Genomic DNA, 19,143 nt, shown 5'->3' with positions numbered 1-19,143 from the left:
CTGTGTAAGAAAGGTGGTGGGACTGATTTTCACAGTTAAGAATTCACGAGCAGTAACTACGTGTTATTACATGCTTACGTTTCTCTCCATTTTATTCTAAATTGTGCATTATCCATCAACCTATTACTACTACTAAAAGCTAAATGAAGTGAGTGTGTTTTGCTCCTTCATCTAGTCCGTAATCCCTGTGGGAAGGTGAGCTGTTCGAATCTAGAGGCTTCACCCTAAGCATGTCCATCCTCCCAGTGATGGTGCAGCACCAGCAGCCTCCCTGGACAGGGCTTCTGCCCGACCCCCATCTCCTGTTGTTCAGAGAGCAGGCACCACTCACCAGGGGCTGTCTCCTCTCACTCAGCGACTCCCAGCCTGCACAGGGTCAGAGTGTTCTGGACTTGGCCCTGAGTGCAGAAGGAGGCATGCCATGTAGCATGTGGGCAGCAACAGGACAGACATGCTGAGGGGCTGGCAGCAGGCCTGAGTGAGCACAGTGTGTCTGAGACTGAAGTTCAGGTGGGGACAAACCTAGACCCGAATCTGCTAACACAGCAGAATATCCCAACAGCATGTGTTAGCAGCAGTGAAGCCAAGGCCAGACGCTGGGAGACAAAGGCTGGAGAAATGGGTGCTTATTCTGAAACCGGGGTGAAGCTGTATCTAAGACCCAGGGACCTTGCAGGACAGAAAGCACTGGGTCAGTGCCCCAGCGTCCACTGGGAGAGGCAGCAGGTTGGTGAACAGCTGACTTCTGACCTCTGCTCTCGTTTCGCCTTGCTTGGGAGATAGGTTAAGTGCATAAATACACCTGGAGCCAGGAAGATGCTGAAGCCCATAGGCGCCAGCCAAGTCTGCTTGTGTGGTGGCACAGAGCTGGCCTTCCTGGAGGTGCTCACAGTGAACCTGAGAGGGCAGCACAATCCTCATGTGTCTACGAGGATGGTGGTGTTCCTGATCTCCGGTCCTATGGGAGTTCAGGTTCTAGTGGTGTGCCTGGGAGGGCAGACCCCATCAGTGTGTCCTGGCTTGACTGTTATGCACTGTGCGGAAGTTTGGGTGGAGGCCTTGATGAAAGCTGCCCTTGCTGCCCACTGCTGTCTCCCATGCGCCCTCACCCAGGTCCCTCCCGCTGCTCCATCGTGTCTTCCCAGCAGCCCCTCTGTTCTGCCAACTCCTCAGGTGTCTTCTCCAGAGGATTGTTTCACCCAGGGCTGGAGTAGCGTAATTGGAGAAAACAGTTTTGTTTACTCTCTTGTTCAACGAATTGGTGAGTGCAAGAAGAAAGAGTGAGATGGAGAGTATGTGTTGACACAAAGGGGTGTAGGAATAACCCACAAGAGATGAGTTCCATCATTTGCAACCTGCTCACAGGTTTCAGCGTAGAGCACGTGGCAAGGATTGGTTCACGTCCTCACCGTGTCGACAGCATAGAGTGTCTCCACTCTTTATCTGCATAGCTTGGTTTTACTTGGAAAGGAACAAATGTTTTAACCAAATAATCTTTTAAAGAGGATGTTATAAAATGATTTGGGTAGAAATGAAAATGTATGGCTTTCTCTTTCAAAAAGGTCATCTGTTGGCCTCCCAGGAGGGCAAGATATTTCTACCCGCGCTTCCGAGCGCCCTTCTCTCCTATTCTCTGAGAGTCCTTCTCTCCTGTCCTGTGTGCGCACCGTGCCGCCCATTCTCTGCGCTGGGCCTCCTGTGCTTACTGGTCAGTACTGTGAGTGGAAGGAGGCCATTGCAGACCTTCCCTCAGGAACGGAGTGCAGGTCAGGAGGACTCACGGTGCACTGGTTTGACTACCACGCACAGATTGTCGTTTCCTGGGTGGATAACTAAAACATTGTCTGCAGGCTCCAGAGGAAACTGCTTGTGATACATAGATGCAAATGAAAACCAGGCTCTAACCCGGACATGGTGAGAGCTCAGGATGGGTTTGAATCTGTACACAATAGACCCTTTCACACTTCAGGGCAATTGAAATGTCACATAATTCTTAGAGCATAAAGTGTGGCTTGTTAATCCCCACAAACGTCTTAATGCTCTTTGTGCCGTGAAGGAGATGGAATTGGACAGGGCCCTGCCTGCCTCCCATGTGTGCCCTGCGGCACCAAGAGCACACTGGGGCCTCACAACCCCTGGCACAGGCCTGTCCAGAGTTGTGGGGAATAAAGGAAGGGGCCCAGCATCCTCAGGGGTTGGAAATGTTCCACCAAGCTGATAATCGGAGACAATGAGGGGTTTGGATGATTTCCTAATTAATCACTATTGCAGTGTTCCTAATGATAATATCTAAAATACTCCTACAGATCAATAAGAAAAAAGGTAACCCAGTGACTCCACCCAATAGAAAAATGGTCCCAGATCCAAACAAGTATTTAGAAAAAAAGTTGAAAGGACCAATAAATGAGTAGAAAAAGTCCAACCTCATAAGTTGCTAAAGCAATGCAAAACAAAAATATGGTAACATATACTTTTTTGGGCTCCACAAGATGGCAAGGGGCTCACCTCCCCAAAATGTTAATGCTTAGTGCTGGCGAAAATTTGGGAAGCAGGTTCACTTGTGTGCTGCTGGTGGTGAAATAAGTAGGCATCCCTTTCTAGAGTGTGACTCTCATCTCTTAGCTCCAGCAAGATGTCTATTTACCAGGAGGACTCGTGGGTCTCTGAGGAGCCAACTCCATCACCAGGCTCCCACAGGAAAAAACTTAGACACATCCACATGTCAGGTAGCAGGGACCCTGTGTTTCCTGATTGTGATAATTTATTAATCATGCTCCTATGGAGGAGTATGTGGAGTATTCCCAGGTTTTTGCTCCTGAGAACAGAGTGTATTAGAGAATGTATACAACATTCCCCGTGTGTCTGTGGGTACACATTTGCCATTTTTCTCTGCTGTATTAGTTTCCTGGGGCTGCCAAGATGAAGTGCCGCAGACTGGGTGGTGTAAAACAACAGATACGGATTCCCTCACAGCCTGGAGGCCATGAGGCCAAAATCGAGGTCCCGGCAGGGCCATGCTCCAGGGCAGCTCCCTACTTGTCACTCCACTTCCAGTGGCTCCTGGGGATTTCTGATTCCATTACATAGCATTTCTTGGAGGGCACAGTTCCAGAATGGAGGACAGATGAGCAGTCGCCAGGTATTAGGGATGGGGTGGGGAGGGTAGTGGGCTATAGAAGGGATCTTTGTGGTACTGGAGGCATTCAGTGTGCTTGGGGGACACAAAAACTATAATGCGATAAAACTGTAAACACAAATGAATGTAAGTAAAATGGAATCTAAGATCAGTACACTGGGTGTTCTGGTTGTGATCCTGTGCTATCATTTTATAGAATGTTAGCATTTAGTATTAAAAAGTGAATTTATTTACCTCCATGTACGTTTATGTCTCTTTGGAAGAATTGTTTGCCATTAATACTAAGTAAGCAAGTGAATGTATAAGCAGATCTTGTTGCCCCTCCCACCTGGAAACGCAGCACCGCCTGGCTCATCAACAAGCAGCTGGAATAGAGCATCGGTGCTAGCTGTGGCCCCCCTGCCCTTCTGACTTTTAATAAGGGCTCATATTCATCCCACTGCAGGTTAGTGTGTGTGGTGTTTCCCTCTGGATGAACAGGGAGAGGCCTGGCATCATCCCTCTGGTTTAGCTGCTAAGGAGGACAAGTGCCCATCTAGATAAGGACCCCCTGCCCCCAGGGTTCCCCAAAGTTCACTCAGATGCCATAGAGCCAAATACACCTACCCAATTTGGGGACAAGCCATCCCACTATGTTTATTCCCAGTGGATCATAGACAGGTACAAGCTTCACATTAGTTCCAGTTTCCTTCTGGAGGTGTAGGCCATTGTAACTGCGTTCTTCTTGCCTGTCTTCCATGTGCTGCGCAGTGCTGTGCAGGGTGGATGTGCAGGGGCTGCTGGGAGTGGAGAAGCCTGACCTGAGGCCCATGTGGTTTCTGCAGTTGAGATCAGATTCCCCCAGGGTGCTTGACCTGCCCCCCCCCACCTCCCAAATTGCCCCTGTGTCAGTAGAATACGTTGTAGGCATCTGTCGGCCCTCTCAGTGTCCAGGGTCCCTGGGCGGTCAAAGTCCTGAGCAGGGAGCTCTCTGCAGAGGGCAGGGGGTCCTCAGGCTTATCTGATCCAAGTCTAGTGGTGCCTCAGGGATATGCGGGCTTTCAGGATGGCCCGGAACCAGGGTGTGTGCCTAGAGATGCAGCTTCGTCAAGCAGAGAAGGAACACACTGTCTTCTTTGTCCCAGACATTTGCACAGATTATCACATTAGTTACCTCACAAATCGAAATGTTAAACTCGATTTTACAATTGAAGGAATAGTCTTAGTGTGGGCATCTAACTTGCCCAGATCACAAAGAGCTAAGAAGTGGCAGAACCCCTGCACAGATGATGAATGACTGGTTATGAGAGTGAGTTACCTCTGCAACCCCTCAGCTGCTGCTCTCTGAGATGGTGCTGCCCCCCAGCGGCCCCGGGAGCCCAGGCTGCTCCTTGAAGTGCTGCCCACCAGGGCTGGGCTCCTTTCCCAGGGCCGCTCCTCTCCGCAGCAGCGCCTTTGTTGGTCTGCCCTGTGCTTCTCTTCCTTGTGCCTGCTGTGTGAAGGGCCACTCCGTCCCTCTTGTAGAGTAAAAGGCTTCACCTTTGGCCTGTGACTGCCAGAGGCTCAGAGCCCTGCTTTTGTTGTTACAGGGTTTATTTTGTTTTAATTTATGGGTTTGAGGTCCCGTTTTAGATGACCATAGTCAGTAGAAATAGTTATTCTATATCTATGTCATTGTAAGGTATATATACCAAACTTTACCCGTAAAAATAGTAGCAATGAACCCCAAGCCTCTTGTTCTCACCTTCCAGTGCTTTTGACTTCTGCCTGGTCATCTGGCACCTGGGCCAGACCAGTCCAACCGATTCCTACTTTTTGCTGGTAGCCTCACCTCATCTTGAAGCTGTTACTTGATGCCACCCACCACCCAAGTATTAATAAGTATTTCTGATGTTTCTTCATGGCATCGATGCACCCATGACCTCGGAGGCACCTCTTGTAGGGATGCTTCTCACTTCCCCACCCAAGTTCAGCATGCTCTCAGCCTCACTTCTTTCTCCAGCTGGGCCCCATGTGGGCTTCCCAGGGTTCTGCAAAGGGCAGCCAGACAGCTCCCTGCCTCGGGGCAAAACACACTTCTCACCCTTTCACAACAGCACCAGTGTGGGCTGAGGAGGCCTGAGCGTGGGGTCTTGGTAAAGCCCATCTGGTGGACTTGATTCCTGGTCATAGCGGTCAGTGACTGGAAAACCTGCACACGGCTCCATGTCATGAGGGGTAAGAGATGTTTATGGTAGGAAGGGCCAAGTGGAAGTTCCTAAAACTGACCCGTTCCCTGTCAGTCCCAACCAGGTAAATGTGAAGCAACCCCACATTCCTGGGAGATGAGTGCCACTGCCGGAGACAGGACACAGGCGTGGGGACCTCGTCATATCCCCACTCAAGTCAGCTGTCCAGCTCCTGCAAAAATCTGGTGTATTTTGGGGAATGCTGGTGGGTGAGCAAAAACCTTGCCACATCAGTGACCCAGTCTATCAGCCTCCTCACTCATGGAGTGAGCCACAGAGTAGCAGCCTTGGTGACAGGGAAGGAAGACAGCCTCCTCTTACCCAGGCTGAGCTGGTCCCTGCCACTGCTTATACCCACCGGCAATCACAGACACATACTAAGCCCTCGATAAGGGATCCTACAAGGAATCCTGTAGTCTCAGGATGGAACCTTAGGTATACTTGATGCCCTCTTACCCTGGCAATGACAGTGACTTGTCCTTCCTGGATTTGGACCCTATTCCAGAGTGTGACGCTCTAGGGCAGGGGTGGGCAACCCCTGGCATGCGTGCCAAACATGGCACGCCAGTAACTTTTGCTGGCACACGAAACCCTCTCTTATAATCTTCCATTTACAATTTTTTTCTTAATATCGACTTTTTTATTTTTCAGATAAATTCAGTGTAGGTGCATCTTAGATAAATAAATAATTTTACATAACAAGTTATCTTAAAGGCCATAGACATGGATTGACGAGAGATGGGAAGAGCAGTTTCTATGCCTCTGCCTTAACTCTCCCTGCCTTCCTAGATCCGACCAGTGTTTTGGTTTCATCCACATACGCTTGTGAATCTTTGTTCTCAGTGATGAATTTTGTTAAGTCTCGTAATAGGAGTAGCCTGACGGATGAAAGTAGTAGCTCGTGCATATCTCTGAAGGTCACGAAATATAAACCTGATGTAAAATCTCTGTCATCAGTGATGCAGCAGCAAAAGTCCCACTGATAATATCATATGGAGTCATAAAGTTTTCTGTTGGACTATCAGTGTACATGTATGCATTAAAAAATAAATGTATTTTTCATCATCATATACTGTGTTTTTGTCGCTTGAATGAATTTTATTATTTCTTCAAGGTTCTTCACATAAGTACACCTTAAGAGATATCAAGTAGGCGTAACATGTTCTCAAAAAGTTAGGGTTGGCACACAAAAGAATTTTGAGTCAGAGATTTTGTTGGTTTTGGCACCCACTCACAAAAAGGTTGCCCACCCCTGCTCTGGGGCTTCTGAGGCGCCCACTCTGCCCTCAGGCATGTACCACCCAGAAGTATAGGGGTGGTAATGCTTTCTTTCCATTTGCCTGAAAGATGGTTCTGAATTGTATTTCATGAGGCTCCTCAGTCAGTCCCAAGGGTCATGGTGGCCCCAACTGGAGAATGCGTCCTTACATTGGTCCTCCTCCTGCTCCAGCTCCCCGAGGTCATATTTGCAAATGTACCACCTGCACACAAGCCTCTGTACTTAAAGTCAAACCAAGCTGAGACACTGCTGCTCCCAAGAGGCCTTATGGAGAAAACAAGGACTAACAGAAGGAATTCTCTTGAGTGTCTTTGATTGAGGAAAACAAATCTCTCACTATTGTTTCCAGGTCTTATTTGATTTTTCAAAGGCACATAACTAATTTTTTTGACATCTCATTTTGCCTCCAGAGAAACTGTCAGTTTCTAAAAGGATGGGTTTCTTTGGAGAGTTGAAGAGAATGAGCCTCTGAAGAAGGGATGAGAAAGAGAAGGACTGAAGGCTGAGTGGGGGGCATTCAAAAGCTGAGGAAGGGTGAAAAGGGCCAGTCTGTGGAACGCCACACAGCAGCCCATGTGGCGCCACACAGCCCCGTGCTCAGGGAGTGTGCCTGTGGGCGTAACAATGGCTGACCTTTACTGAAGGCTGTGGGTGGGCTCGGCTCCTCAAAGTATTTGCTACACCGCTTAGTATTCATAAGAATCTCTGGTTGAGGCACTAGGCGCCTTCTGTACACAGAGTAGAAACAAGGCAAGCTGACCCTTCTGCTCCTGGACTTTCCCAGTGCCCAGAGCTCGTGAGCCCAGCTGCTGATGGTGGGCTCTCCATTAACCTTGGACTATGGATGCGAATTGTCCTATAATGATGGCATTATTTCACTTTAGACTGAAGTTGTCATTGCAGGTTTTTCATCGTATCCAATTTGTATTCATTTCTGCTGCTGAGTGTTTAGCCCAACACCCAATATGCGGTGTGTCTGTCACCTGGCTGTCCCAGGAATCTCAGGTGGGCTCGGGATTTTCCACCGACAACTTTGTTGTTTGCTTCAGATCTCAGCTGAGGATGAAGTAAAAGCTTCCATTTCCTTCCTGTTGTGGCTAAATGTTAGACATATCCTCCTTTTGCAGTTTTTTATGTAGCCATTTCCTGTGCCTTACAGGTAAGCTTCACAAATCATTGACTCAAAAGAGTCAGAGCTGGAAAGAACATGAGCAATCATGTACTTCAGGTTAGTAAACTGAGCTCAGGGAAGTTAGATGACATAACAAGGAGAACAAAAATCACTGTGAGAACTCTGCCTTCGGTCTTTTGTCAAGTCCCCTCTCTGTGGTGTCACTATACTGGAAGAATCTGGAATGCAATAGAAGTTACATAGTCTTTGCAAAGCATCATTTGAAATTAAACCTCAATTATTATAGGCATCATGTCCCAAACTATTGCTATTACCAAGATCTGCCTCTGGGAGCAGAGGTTATATTCAGGTGTTAGGGACTGAATGTTTGTGTCTCCCCAAGTTCATGTCTTGAAACCTAACCCCCAATGTGATGGTATTAGATGGGGGCCTTTGAGACATGATTACGTTATGAGGGTGGAGCCCCTATGAATGGGATTAGTGTTCATATGAAAGAGACCCCAGAGAGCACTCATAACCCTTCCACCATGTGAGGACACAGACAGAAGACATCTGCAACCCAGAGGAGAGTTCTCAACAGAATCTGACCATGCTGGCACCCTGATCTTGGATTTCCAGTCTTCAGAGCTGTGAGGAATAAATTTATGTTGTTTATAAGCCACTCGGTCTGTAGTACTTTGTTACAGCAGCCTGAATAGACTAGGACAGGTATCACGAAACGTATGAAATAAACCTGCATGTAAGTGTGTTCCCAAAGCAAATGGTATTGAACAATGTTGGTGTGTGTTAAGCCTCCTGCACCATGGGTCATAATAGTCCACCTGTTTATGTCTAGTCAAAGATGCACCAATGGGAAGGGAGTTTTCATGGATGTGATTATGGTTATTTTGCTTTGAATATATGTCCATAGAAATGAATCTGCACTATTGCTATTTCACTTTAAATGGGAAATATTTAAATTTTTTGTACACATACCACAGATGGCATAGGAAATTATTTTAGGTGACACTTCAACAAATATGTTTTATTTAAATATGTGTATTTATTTCATATATATTAAAATATATTGTGAAACACATATTTGATAAATAACTGGTAAACAAAATGTATAAAGTTAAAACTCAGCAACAAGAAAACAACCTAATTTAAAAAATAGGCAAAGATCTGAATAGTCTTCTCACCACAAAAAATGTACAGATGGCAAATAAGCACATGAAAAGGCGCTCTGAAGCATATGTCATCAGGGAAATGTAAATTGAAATAATTAGATACCACTACACCTACTAGAACGGCTAAAGTCCAGAACACAGATGATAGCAAATGCTGGTGAGGGTGTGGAGCAGCAGGACCTCTCATTCACTGCTGGTGGGAATGAAAAGGTACAGCCACTTTGCAGGGCAGTTTGCAGTTTCTTACAAAATTCAACAATCCAGCAGCCTTGCTCCTTGGTATTTACCCAAAGGAGCTGAAAACTTAGGTCCACACAAAAATCTGCACATGGATATTTATAGCAATAATTGCCAACAGCCGGAAGCAACCAAAATGTACTTCAGTAAGTGATGGATAAATAAACTATGTTACATCTAGGACATGGAATATCATTTAGTGCTAAAAAATGAGCTGTCTAGCCACAAAAAGACATGGAGGAACCTTAAATGCATATTGTTTAGTGAAAGAAGCCAACCAGAAAAGGCTACTTATATATGACTTCAACTATATGACATTCTGGAAAAGGCAAAACTTTGGAGACAGTCAAAAGATCAGTGGTTGCTAGAGGTTAGGGGGAGGGAGGGATGAATAAGTGAAGCACAGAACAATGGTGCTGATCTCTGATACCATAATGGTGGGTATGTGACATGCATTTGTCAAATCCATAGGAGGCACACCACCAAGAGTGAACCTTGAAGTGTGGGATTTGGTTAATACTAATGTATCAATATTGGTTCATTAAATGTAACAAATGTACCATACTAATGCAAGATGTTATCAATAGGAGAAACTGTATTGAGGGGGAGGAGGGTACAAGGGAACTCTGTACCAGCTGGTCAATTTTTCTGTAAATCTAAAAAATTCTATCAATTAAAAAGAACTCACAGTTGTTACTCAATAAATAGATGTTACCTATCATTATTAGCAGCCAGTGTGTGCCAATCACTGTTTCAGCGCTGGAAGTCAGGCCTGTGTAACAAATGGCAGGACTCTGGGTTGCTCCTGCCAGTGCTGGCAGCATCATGACTTGCCACCCGGTGGCGCTCCTCCATCTCCCTCTTTTCTCTCTCTCTTTCTCCCCCCTCCCTCCTTCCCTCTCTCTCCTTCTGAAACACATCCTGAAGAGGGAACCAGCTGGAGTGTCACCCTCACCATGGGCCAGGCCACAGCAGCTCAGGTGCACTGACTCTGGAGTAGCCCAGAGCAGTCTTCTTAGCCTTTTGGGATCTTGGTAGGTGGTGAACCATGGTGACTGCACCCATACACTGTATAGGAGGTTGTGGCATCCTATCCTTTCTTTTTTCTTTTTTCTGGTTAATCCTCAACTGAGGATATTTTCCTACTGATTTTTAGAGAGAGTGGAAGGGAGGGGGAAGACACAGAGACCAGGCCCAGGGATCTGGCCTGCAACCGAGGTATGTTCCCTTTGACTGGAATCGAACCCAGAACCCTTTAATCTGTGGGCTGGCACTCTATCCACTGAGCCAAACCTGCTAGCGCCATCCTGTCCTCTCTCAAATATGGCTCACCTCACAGAGCTGATTGCAGGCATCAGTGAACTGCACAAGTGAAGCTGGGCTTGCTAGTGAATCAACAGAGCACTTTCATTTTTATTACAGCCACGTGTAACTCTCTCACTTGCAGTCCACGGGTGCAGGAAGGCCAGCCCTGAGAGTGTGCTCAAGGGCCACTGGCTTCAGCTTTCATCCACCGGACTCTTCCTGGAAACAAAGCACTGAGTGTTTGCTGTTCAGGGCCCAAGCAGAAAGCCGTCTAGAATATGAAGACTGCCTGGGGACCTCACAGAGCCACCAGCCCAAATTTCTCATGTTAGTGTCAGAGACCTAGAAAGGTAAAGGGACTTTTCTGGGGCCACACAGCCTGGCACCTGCATTTCCTGTGAAATCTATGGGAGAAAATGTGTTGGAGGTTTTTAAGCTTTACAGGGCAACTGTCACCCCAAATCGTTGACTACAGAACCTGCTTGTAAGCTGAGTGTGTGTCTAGAAGGGTGTATGCAGTTCACAGTGCAACTTGGCAGGTGCAAAGGGGTTATTTGAGGTTAACAGGGTGGCAGAAAGACTGTTTACATAAAACCTCTTAGTTCTAACAAGGAATAGAATAGATGATGGTTTCCTGCCTCCAAATATGAGACACAATTAACACCTTATCTGCTCAGGAGAAAAGTGATCAGACTGTTGCCCCACCCCCCACCCCACAATGAAAACAGCTTCTCTAATTTTCTGGACGCTATTAGCCAAGGCTGGAGGCTGGTGGGCCTGGAAAATGCTGAAGGGTAACATCCCCATGGAACACTGGCAGGTGTGGTGTGTTTTTGTTTAAGTGGAAGTGTACACATAGGTTACACTGTGGGACAAAAATTTATGCCACTCAGGTTCACACTGCCCTGCACCACTTTCTGAAAATGGAAATTCAAAAGATTTAGAGTGCCATGAGACAACCTAAGTCTCCATCTTCTTTCACTAAATGGGGCTGATAGCTGCAATGCGGACAAGAGTCCATGCAACTGTGTCAGAAGGGATATACTTAATCGTCCCTTCCAAGGTTTATCACCTTTTCCCAGGAAATCAGCTGTTGATGAGTCTGCGGCCACAGTGATTCCATGACTGACAAGAAGCCGCAAGCAGTAGGAGGAAAGAGAATCTCTTAAGTTGCTGGTCCAAAATGACTGCACCCTTTCTGAGTGAGCATGTTCCATCTTCTACCACCTTCTACACTAGAAACGGAGTCGTAGTAGAAATAGATGCCTCTGCCTTAATCCTTGGTGCAGGGAATAAAGAAAAAATATAGTCATGGACTCCAGAGGACAAGAGGCTGGGATCTGGGCATAAACACGGAGAGTGGAGATGGAGCTGGTTTAGGTAAAGACCACATGGAAAAAGCTCTGGGCTGCAGATCTGAAGGTCTCTGGAGAACTCTATTTTGTTGTCACTGAACTGTAAGAAAGAAAGTTACTTTCCTAATGGAATGTACTTAATGCCACACTTGAAGTGGTTAAATGGTAAATTTTATGCTGTATGGTTTCATCCCAATAAAAAGAAACAAGCAGCGGAGTTATTCTCTATTGAATGGGCTGTGGAATCTCCTTTGAAGTGCATCTTCCTTGCTGACTTACACAGCAGGAGGAATGTCAGATGTCTCCTTGAAGAGGAGGAAATGACTGGGGTGCAGAGACCCGCCTTGGGCTGTGACAGGACCCACCTCAGAGGACACTCAGGAAAACCAAGGCTTTGCTACTTTGTTGTGTTTCTCAAAATGCAGACCAAGCACAGGATCTTCTGTGGAACATCCATGCCAAGACTTGACACAATGTTCATAGCAGTTTCACCTCCATCAGGCAAGCACAAGGGTGAGGCAAGAGAAATATCTAAACAAATGTGAATGATCGCCTTTTTAAGTTTTATGAAAGAAAAGAAACAGGAGAATAAAATAGGAAGCCCTACCATAAATCTGGTTGGAATTCCAGGAGAAAGAATGCAGCTAAGGCCATATTTTAGAAGTAATTCGTGAAAATTCCTTATGAATCCCTGAAAGTATAAATGAAAAGAATCCACACACAGGAACTCCAAGATGAATCTGCAAAACACCAATGGTGGAGAGAAGGTCTCAAAAGCTTCAGTGAAGCCCTGGCCTATTTGGCTCAGTGGATAGAGTGTCAGCCTGCGGACTGAAGGGCCCAGGGTTCGATTCGGTCAAGGGCATATGCCCGGGTTGTGGACTTGATCCCCAGTGGGGGGTGTGCAGGAGGTAGCCGATCAATGATTCTCTCTCATCATTGATGTTTCTCTCCCTCTCTGAAATCAATAAAAGTATATATTTTTTAAAAAACTTCCATGAAAAAGGTGATCACCAAAACAATGAAGACTGATTCTTTGTCACTGATGAGAAGCCAAGCTGAAAACAGAATATTTTCAGTAGACTGAAAGAAAATAATTCAACATAGAATTATTTAATTAGAAGAAACTATCTTTAAGAATAAGAGCAATATAGAGGCATTTTCAGGTAAACAAAAATTAAGAATGTTTGCCACAGGTCATGCTTACTAAATTAAATAGTAAATATGTATGACACAGAAAGAAAGAAGAGGTCAGAGATAGGAATGTAGAATACAAAAAGAACGGAACATCTAGGTATATCTAGACAAGTTAAATTACTAAGTAAAATATCTTCTGCAGTTCAAAAGCAGGATTAAAAAGAATAGTATATAAATTAAGAGCAGGGTAAAGATATTGGTTAACATTATATTTTCTTAAATATCATCTTTAAATGTCTATGTACCCTTGGGAGAATATAGTATATAATTTTCAAACTAGTGAAGGGGGAAAAGTAGAATGAGAAAAAAAATCAATCTAAAAGAAGGCAAGAAAATAGAGAAAGGTAAACTTAGATGACTTGGGACAAATTGAAAGCAAAAAATAAGATAATATTTTTTTATACTGTATTAAAAAAACACACCCATACTATATACATAGTATGTTTATAAAAATAAACAAGCCAAAACACAACTTGGCATAACCCAAAAGTCCATTAACAATGGATTGAATGAATAAACTAGCATAGTCTTACAATGAAATACTATACAACAGTGAAAATAAACGAATTAAAACTATATGCATCAGCGTCAATAAATTTCACAAGCACAGTATTGAACGAAGACTCAAGACACAGAAGAATTCAGAACAACTTTAAGAAAAAGGTCAAAAACTGGACCAATTGACTAATACTGCATTTCTTTAAAGACATCTAAATAAACTGTACAACTATACAGTCAAGGGGATGATGATGCAGTACCAGGAGAGCAGGTACTTCTGGGAGAGGATGTCCTCAGGGAGGAGCAGATATGGACTTCCAGGGTGTTGACCCTGTTCTCTAGCTGTGCTCTGTGTGGTTCTGGGAAGCATATGTTTTATACCTCCTTTTTAATGTCCAATATAGTTATCAATTTTAAAACAAAAGGAAGAGCAGCCTTCTATAGAATTCTGAGACGTCTAGGAGGGTAAGTCTAGGAAACCAACCTACATACACCTTACCAAGACTGAATCATGAAAAAATAGAAAATTTGAACAGACCAATAATGAATAAAGAGATTGAAAAAATAAAGGACCTCCCACCAAAGAAAAGCCTAGGACCAGATGGTTTCACCAGTGAATTCTATCAAACATTTAAAGAAGAATTAACACCAGTCTGTTTCTCAAAGTCTTCCAAAAAATTGAAGCGAGGGAATACTTACAAACTCATTTTGGGAGGCCTGAATTACCCTGACACCAAATCCAGATAAGGACACTAAAAGAAAACTATAGGACATTATTCTTGATGAATATATACATTTATATGTTTTTTTTTTTGTTTTTTTAAATACTAGCAAAATGAATTCACCAGCACCTCGAAAGGTTCATACACCATGACCAAGGGTAATTTACCCATGGAAAGCAATGCAAATCAATAAATGTGATATGCTACATTAATAGAATGAAAGATAGGGATATTTTCATTTACATAGATGCAGGAAAATCATTTGACAAAATTCAACATCCTTTCAAGAGAAAAACTCAAGCAATTTGATATATAAAAATGTCTCAACATAATAAAGGCCGCATATGACAAACCCACAGCTAACACCATACTCAATGGTGAAATGTTCAAAGCTTTCTTGCCAACATCAGGAACAAGACAAGGGTGCCCACTCTCACCACTCCTAGTCGACATTGCAGTGGAAGTCCTAGCCAGAGCAATTAGGCAGGAAAATGAAATAAAAGGCATTCATATCAGAAGGGAAGTAAAATTGTCCGCTGATGATATAGTTGCTATGTGTATGAATGGTAAAAGAAACAACAGGGATATGGTGATAGGGATACAGATATCTTTTAAGGATGAGAATCTGGTAACTGATCATGTCTACTTCTTTATTTGGGGCAAGAAGTCTGGAGATCCATTTCCTATTCACCTTTTATAACTACATAGGACTTTATTCTTTACTTTTGATTCTTTACTTTTTCCCTTCATCCACATGTACAAATTGCTTCAAATTACTTTCAAAACAAATTAGGGTGTACATTTATAAACAAACCATCATAATCCAAACTGATTTGTAAGTGGCCAAGGATTCTTAAGATCTGCCTCCAACCTATTTTCTTAGCCTTATATCCCAATCCTACTCTAATATGCATATGGAAATACTGTCATATTGTATCTAAACTTACGTAGATTTCTGCTTTGATACAACTAGTTATATAGGATTGTCAGTTAAAATTTGAGACTTGGATTTGCCTACAGTTTATGTAGCCTGAACCAAATTAAATCCTTTGAACCTCAGTATCATCTGTAAAATGGTACTTACAGGATCGTTGCAAGGATTAGAAGTATTTTATGTAAGAAGTATTTAAAAGCAGCAGTTAATAATTCTGAAATCCCATTAGCCATTCACTGGCTGGCTGATGTTAGAAAAGCTCTCTGAGCTTGTTTCTTATTATGATTATCTGCCTAGTTTTTTTCAGGAATTGGGTGAATACATGAAAACATAATTGAAGATATAAAGCACCTCACGTGAGAGATTTTTAGTTAATTTTAGCTTCCCCCCTTTACCTGTTGCCTCCACCTGGAAAGTCCTTTCTTACCAACCGTTTACTAAGATTGAGTTGAGATTCTTTCCTATTTTTCCAACCGTTCTTGCGTTATCTCAAGGTTCTCCGTGGATTATTTAAACCTCCATTATAATATGTTGACTAGTTTTGTGTCTTTCCTGCCTCATGGTTCCAAGTTTTGTAACATTAGGTTTGTATTCCCTCATATCTTGCATGTGGTTGATCATTACTTAGTGCCTTGAGTTCCTTCTTCAGAGACTAGGTGACTCCTTGCTTGGGGCTTGAGCCAATCATCACTCCCTCCACAGCGCAGCTGCTTCACCTCCGGGCGCTTGCCGTCCCGTTTCCGTGAGAATGTTGTGGGAGTTAGAATGGTCCATAAAGAAAGATCACCACATGTGGAACCATGTGGCTTTCCTGTACTCCGTGGGAGGGCGGCACACGGCGGCCTGGGTGCGTGTCCTCGGTCAGGTCCCGGGTCTGGGCTCCGGGCTCCCCAAGGCTTTCCTGACTCCGCAAGGTACCGGCACAAGGGCCCTTCCTCGGTGGGGTTTTCCCTTTTACCCCGGTCACCCACCTGGGAAGCTTTCTCAGCCCCCGCTGCCCACAGAGAACTTTCCTCCTCACAGCCCCGAAGGCTGTCCCAGCGGGGGAGTCTTCCGGCCACACGCCGGGTGTCCCAAGTGCGGCCGGCCGTCGGGGCCCGGGCTCCCAGGTGACGCCGCTCGCCCTCCGACGCACCAGGCCCGAACGCGGAGCGCGCATGCGCACGGCGCCCCTCCCCGCCCCCACCGCGCGCCGGCTCCCAACGCCCCCAACACGGCCCGCCGGGCCATGGAACCCGCCGCGGTGGGCGCGGTCCTAGCGCTGCCGTTCGCCTTCTCGGGCGCCTTCCCCCCGTGGGCCGGCGCGCGCTCGGCCGGGGCTCGGCGGCCGCCTGGGCTGCTTCGCCCGCCTCCACGCTCCGCCGGGCGCGCGCCGCGTCCCCGCGGCCTGTCCCCGCGCGTGCGCGCTCCGCCGAGCGTATGTGTGTGAGTGTGTGTGCGGCCGAGGGGTGGGCCGCCGCCGCCGCCTACGATGCCGCGGGGCCGCCCCCCGAAGCCCAAGGAGAGCAAGGCGCGCGGCGACACCGGTAAGCGGCCCCGGCCGGCCGCCGCTGTGCCGCTCCGCGCGAATATAGTCCCCGGATGCGGCGCGTGGGGCTCCAGGAACGGCCGGGCCAGGCGGGGCGGCGAGGGGTCGGGCGGGCCGGGGCCGGGAGGGCCGAGGACGCCGCTGCGTCCGACCGTCCTGCCACAGCCGCCGCCGCCCGACTGCCGGCCGCAGGCGCGGGCGGAATGATACGGCGCGGCCCTCCGCCGGCTGGGCCTACTTTCCTGGGCCGGCGGCGGCGGCGGGCCGGGGGCGAGGTGCACGCCGCCCTCCTCCTCCCTCCTCCTCCTCCCTCTTCTCTCCTCCCCCTCCCACTTCCCTCCTCCGCCCTCCTCCCCCACCCCTCTCCATCCTCACTCCTCCCTCCACCCTGTACCCTCCACCCTCCACCTTTCTTCACCCTCCTCCTCCTTCCCCCTCCCGCCCGGCCGGCGCCCTCCACCCGCCCGTCAGCGGGGATCGCGCCCCGCCCTGCCCGCCGCCGGACTGTGGAGGCCTGTGGGTGCTGGTGCCCGCGCGGCTGGCGGGCTGGCGGGGCGGGGAGCCGGGGTGACAGCCGCGGCCCTTGGTCTCCCCAGGCCACAGGGCCGCACCAGGCTCCCCGCCTCTGGGACGTGCAGTCCTGAGACCGACGCGCCAGGGCATAGGCGGAGCCCGGTTGTGGACTCTGTGCCCCTGTCCTGCAGGAGGGATGCTCAGGCTCCCGGAGCACAGGCGCAGGTGGGGGCTGACGCGCACCTAGCCCATGCTCTCCCTGAGGCCCTCAGGGAAGGGGGTGCAGTGCAGATAGGGGAGTTAGGGACACGCTGTGAAGGGCCAGGGTGCAGGCATTCCAACCAGGACTGACCCTTCATGTGGCCTCGAGCGTGGGCCACTGACCATGTGCACAGCCGTACCTGGGTCATAGTCACCCCACTTGTCATTGGTGGTGGGTGGTGGCTGTTCATTTACCTTATCTTGTTAATATGCCTCCCGCCAGAAATCGCATCAGGCGCACTATCTGGGTCACCTGGAAGAAGGCTCAGGACACAGAAGGACCCTCCTGTCCTACCATGTGGCATAGGCGGTCACCCGGTTTTCCACAGCGCCTGGCCCTGCCCACCTGGCTGTGGAGGCCTGGCAGGTCTGTGGCTTCACCGCAAATGTGTATTTCCCCGGCCCCTATGCTTGCCACCTGGCAGTCATATGTCCCTCACGTGCACTTCTGTAGGAGCCTTAATTGGTCTTTGCTCCTCTGTCCTGTCAGCCTCAGGGTCCCCTTAAATGTAAATCAGGGGCACACTTCCTGGTTAAAACTCTTGAATGGATTCCTCCACCCCTTGACCTTGAAATCCAGGGGCCTCAGGGGTCCTAACTGCTGTGGCCTTGCCCAGCTCTCTTCTCAAGAGTCCCTTGTGGTCAGATGCCACAGTGTTTCTGTGTCCCCGGCCTTGCTGTCCCCATGCGGAGAGACTACCTCCCCTCTCCCGCTGTAGGTCTCAGTGCTTCCTGAGCTTTCCCTCTTACTGTTGCTCTGTCTACCACGGTGGTTCTCAAAGTGTGCTTCGGGGACCCCTGGGCGTCCCACACACTTTAGGGCTCTGCAAGGAAGGCATTTTCACAGCGATACTAAGACTGGCTTTGTGACTTGCTTCCCATTTGCACTAATCATACAACAGCAATGAGGTCTTAGCAGGAATCATGGCGGTGGTGGCACCAAACTGTGAGGCTGCATTATCTTCATGTATTTCACTCACAAACAGCATGTTGCAACTGGGTGAGTTCAGAAACAGACATGGGGATCCACCTATCATTGAGGGAGCATTAAAAAGTCTTGTAAGCCTGGCTGGTATGGCTTAATGGTTGAGCATCTACCTATGAACCAGGTCAAGGTTTGATTCCTGGTCAGGGCACATGGCTGGGTTTGCAGATTTGACCTCAGTAGGGGGCGTGCAGGAGGTAGCCGATTAATGATTCTCTCTCATCATTGATGTTTCTATCTCTCTCTCCCTCTCTCTTCCTCTCTGAAGTCAATTAAAAAAAATTATATATATATATAGACTTGTAAAAGTGAAAACTCTTCTTACTACTTTTTTGGAGAGTATATTTTTCATAAAAATATGTATGTTAAATAGATTTATTTTTAAGTGAGTAAACATTTAAAAATTGCTCGGTTTTAATTGCTAATAGAGCAAATATCAACAGATATAATCTATGTAAACTTAAGGTTTTTGAGTTCTCGGTAATATATAAGAATGTAAAGGGGTCCCAAGACCAAATCGTTTGAGGACCATTCTCTCAGTTGACTCTTCTAGTAATGTTTCTTATAATCTGATTTTTTTTGTCATCTATTATGAATTTTATTTCTAAGAAAAACCTGGAAGGTAGGTGGGGATTTTTATAGATAGGGGAACTGAAGCTCTGAGAGGGAAAGTGATTTGGAAGGT

The 19,143-nt window shown here is 47.0% G+C and overlaps 1 protein-coding gene across 5 annotated transcripts in view; it reads left to right on the top strand.

The window, feature by feature from the left end:
* The first annotated feature begins 16,399 nt into the window (after nt 1–16,399).
* Nucleotides 16,400–19,143, top strand: part of ZNF236 (zinc finger protein 236) — an 86,669-nt gene continuing 83,925 nt past the window's right edge. For 2 of the 5 annotated variants that reach the window (XM_036321783.1, XM_036321782.1), the window contains exon 1: nt 16,400–16,697. In XM_036321783.1, coding sequence (XP_036177676.1) covers nt 16,643–16,697 — 55 coding nt within the window. In that variant the 5' untranslated portion in view covers nt 16,400–16,642. Of the gene's footprint in view, nt 16,698–17,233; nt 18,474–19,143 lie in introns of those variants that run through there. The other 3 variants (XM_036321784.1, XM_036321781.1, XM_036321787.1) reach the window with 2 other exon arrangements.

The sequence above is a fragment of the Myotis myotis genome, unplaced genomic scaffold, assembly GCF_014108235.1.
Source record: "Myotis myotis isolate mMyoMyo1 unplaced genomic scaffold, mMyoMyo1.p scaffold_m19_p_9, whole genome shotgun sequence".
Taxonomy (NCBI): Eukaryota; Metazoa; Chordata; class Mammalia; order Chiroptera; family Vespertilionidae; genus Myotis; species Myotis myotis.
This window is presented reverse-complemented; position numbering and strand designations above follow the sequence as displayed.